The following is a 3,334-nucleotide window of genomic DNA, read 5'->3' as shown; positions in this document are numbered from 1 at the left end:
CAGTCCTACGACTTGAACACTTACATGGAAGTCCCGGACGGCGTCCTACGTGGGGTCATACGTGGCCTAGACCCAGGCACGACACCCAAGGAACAGAAGAACAACCTGCGCGTACGAACCAAGGGGGTCACTATTCTGCAGTCTAGAATGCTGGGAAAATCTAAGACTGCTCTCATTCTCTTCGAGGGGCCTGTCGTTCCGAGATACGTCCTCTACTATGGCGGTGAGGTAGCCTGCTACCCCTACCGACCGACCAGGCAGGTTTGCCACGTCTGCCTACAACTAGGACATCGATAGGATGTATGCCCCATGCCGAATGTCCGGGTGTGCCGGCAGTGCGGGACCCTGGACCCACCTCAAGAACACACCTGCTCGCTTACGTGCGTGCTCTATGGTGAGGTGCACCTTACTGGTGCAAAGGAGTGCCAGAACCGCCTCAAGAAGCTTCGCCAACAGCGAGCACGAAACAATGCCGGATCCTCTACTGGAGAACGAGGAAGGAGCAGCAGCGCCCAACGAGGATCTCACCAAGGCCGGCATATCAAGTGGCTTAACTTCGAGGGAGAGACATCACGGAGCTTCTTGCGGTACCGGTCGCAGTCCTTCCCACCCCTCCCCCATCGAGGGATACGAACACCTCCAGCTTCAGCTGCAGGGAGGCGGCATCAAGCCTCGGCATATTGTCCTCAAAGTCGACGCACAACCGGCAGGCCCAAAGGAACGAAGAGAACAACAAGAACAGCGTGGAAGGAGCCAGGAGACGGTGGTTCAGCTCCGAGGGGGCGACCTCAGTCAGCCGTAGTCGTTCCCCGTCGGCGTCGGCATCTAGACGCCAGCCGAATGACAAGAACCCGGCGAAGACAAATAAAAAAACGAAGACCGGCAATATGAGCTGGCCAGAAATAGCGGTCAAGGCTTCTGCTCTAGCAAACTCACAAAACACGGAGACTGCGCATTATAAGTGTAATGAGTGTGCAGGTCTCAGGCGGGAGTATGAAGTTATGCAAGAGAAGTGTAACGAGCTCACTCGCAAGTTCGATGAATTAATGAAAGTTTTTAGAGGTATGGCAGCTACTGCCATGTGCGAGCAAATCGTGGACACCGGGGATAGAAAGAACCACCGAAAGGGTACACCTTCGCCACTGTCGAAAGAACTGAGTGTCGAACAGCAGCCGGCCGACTTCGTGAAGAATGTTACCATTCGGAGAAAGAAAGTCAAGGAGAAGGCGTACAGTGGGCCTTCGCTTACGGTGAGCTGCAGCAAATTAATCCAAGATAGTCAGGTCCAAGCATAATGGCCAGACATGCTAGGGGAGATAAAGAAACACTAGAAATCTGGCAATGGAACTGCCGCGGCTTCCGAAGGAAGCAGTTCAATTTAAAATGTTACATGAAAACGGTTCTTATCAAGCCAGATGTTATAGCGCTGCAGGAAACTGGCTGCCCTCCTAGCCTTTCGGGGTACGTTGCGTATTCTAGTCAGACAGTGGGAAATCGGGAACCTTGGATGCCAAAACGGTGACGGCGATTCAACACCCAGCGTTAAACACAGATATCGAGCATGTGCTAATCGAGATCATACCGCACAAGAGAGGTAAAAATAGCATATTCGTCCTGAATGTGTACAGCCCGCCCAGGCAAAGGAATGCTGACTTTGAGCTACTATTCAAAGACGCAAGAAAGGTAGCCAAAGATAACGGTCTGGTCGTGTTAGGAGATTTCAACGCGCAACACAAGAGCTAGGGATATGTAGGAGAAACCACCAAGGGAAAGAACTTGGCGCAAGCTGCTGCGCAAGCGGACATGGATCTCGTAACGTATTTTACAAAACCAACTAGACTGGCCAACAGCGTCAGCAGGGTACATGCTCAGACCTCGCGTTTGTAAAGAACCCTAATGACGTTTCTTGTGAAAACACGAACGAGAGCCTTGGAAGTGATCACTTTATCCTTGTGATATCTTTGGCCACTGCGAGGGTCAGACAAACGTTAGAAGTGAAAATAACTGACTGGAATGCGTTCAGAGTACATTGCAACAAGGAACCAATTCAAGCTAATGAGGCGTGGAGCAATGGACTCCGTGAAGTTTACGAAATAGCCACAAAGACCGTGGAAAGGACGAGCGCAGTTCCTGAAATTGATAACCATCTACTGCGGTTATTTGAAGCTCGTAGGAGTATGACTAAGAGGTGGAGGAGACAGAAGGGCAACAGGAAGCTCAAACTGAAGATTGCCCAGGTCACCACTGGGGCAGAGCAGTATGCGCAAGAGCTCTCTAGACAAAACTGGGGACAATTGTGCGACTCACTGAAAGGAACACTAGGGACGGCCAAGACTTGGGCGTTGCTGAGGAATCTCATCGACCCGGCCAAGTCTAAGGCCGAAACCAGCAAGACGCTTCACCGAATCGCCCACAAGTTCCTGGGAGACGATAAGGAGTTGCTAGACAAGATCCGAAAACGGTACGTGGGGAAGATGGACATCCCTGGCTGCACAGAAGTTTATCGGGGAATTGAAAATGAGAAACTCGACCGTCCGATCATGAAGGACGAGGTGTATGCGGCGGCCAGAATGGCTGTCAGGAACACGGCGGCGGGAGCAGACAAGATCGGCAACGCCATTATAAGGAATCTAGGGGCGGAACAGATTGCGATAATCACAAAATTTTTGAATGACCACTGGGAGGCGGAGACTGTGCCGGAGGAGTGGCGGCATGCAGAAATCATCACCATTCCCAAGCCAGGCAAAACGCCATGTTTGGAGAATCTGCGGCCTATCCACTGACCTCATGTCTAGGGAAACTGTATGAAAGGATCGTTATAATCAGACTTCAAAACTATTTGGAAGATGACGATCTTCTGCCACACACAATGTTTGGTTTCCGGCCAAAGCTATCGACGCAAGACGTCCTTCTCCTCAAAGAAGAAGCTCTTAGCAACGTGCCAAAGTATGGAGAGCATGTGATCATAGCTCTCGACCTCAATGGGGCGTTCGACGATGTTAGTCACGAAGCAATACTATCGGGTCTGAGCAATTTACATTGCGGGCGAAAGATTCATGGTTACGTCAAAGCCTTCCTTACGGATAGGACCGCGACTGTAGGAATCGGTGAATTGCGATCGGACAAGATCAGTATGCCTAACAATGGTACGCCTCAAGGTTCTGTAATTTCGCCCCTTCTCTTCAACATCGCTATGGTTGGTTTGGCGGAGAAGTTGAATGCCATAGACGGCATTCGGCACGCAATATACGCCGATGACATAATGATTTGGACGACGGAGGGCTCGCTAGGTCTCAAGGAGGAGAGGCTACAAGCAGCCACGGGCTGTGTCGAC

The 3,334-nt window shown here is 51.3% G+C and overlaps 1 protein-coding gene across 1 annotated transcript; it reads left to right on the top strand.

Moving 5' to 3' along the window:
- The first annotated feature begins 2,177 nt into the window (after positions 1 to 2,177).
- Positions 2,178 to 2,783, top strand: LOC146209409 (uncharacterized). The gene has a single exon (XM_084580278.1). The coding sequence runs from the start codon at positions 2,178 to 2,180 to the stop codon at positions 2,781 to 2,783; it is 606 nt and encodes a 201-aa protein (XP_084436404.1).
- The last annotated feature ends 551 nt before the right edge of the window (positions 2,784 to 3,334 follow it).

Source organism: Amblyomma maculatum, chromosome 1, assembly GCF_055883805.1.
Source record: "Amblyomma maculatum isolate TAMU_Amacu chromosome 1, ASM5588380v1, whole genome shotgun sequence".
NCBI classification, from domain to species: domain Eukaryota; kingdom Metazoa; phylum Arthropoda; class Arachnida; order Ixodida; family Ixodidae; genus Amblyomma; species Amblyomma maculatum.
The sequence above is the reverse complement of the archived record's forward strand: the minus strand, read 5'-3'. Positions and strand labels throughout refer to the sequence as shown.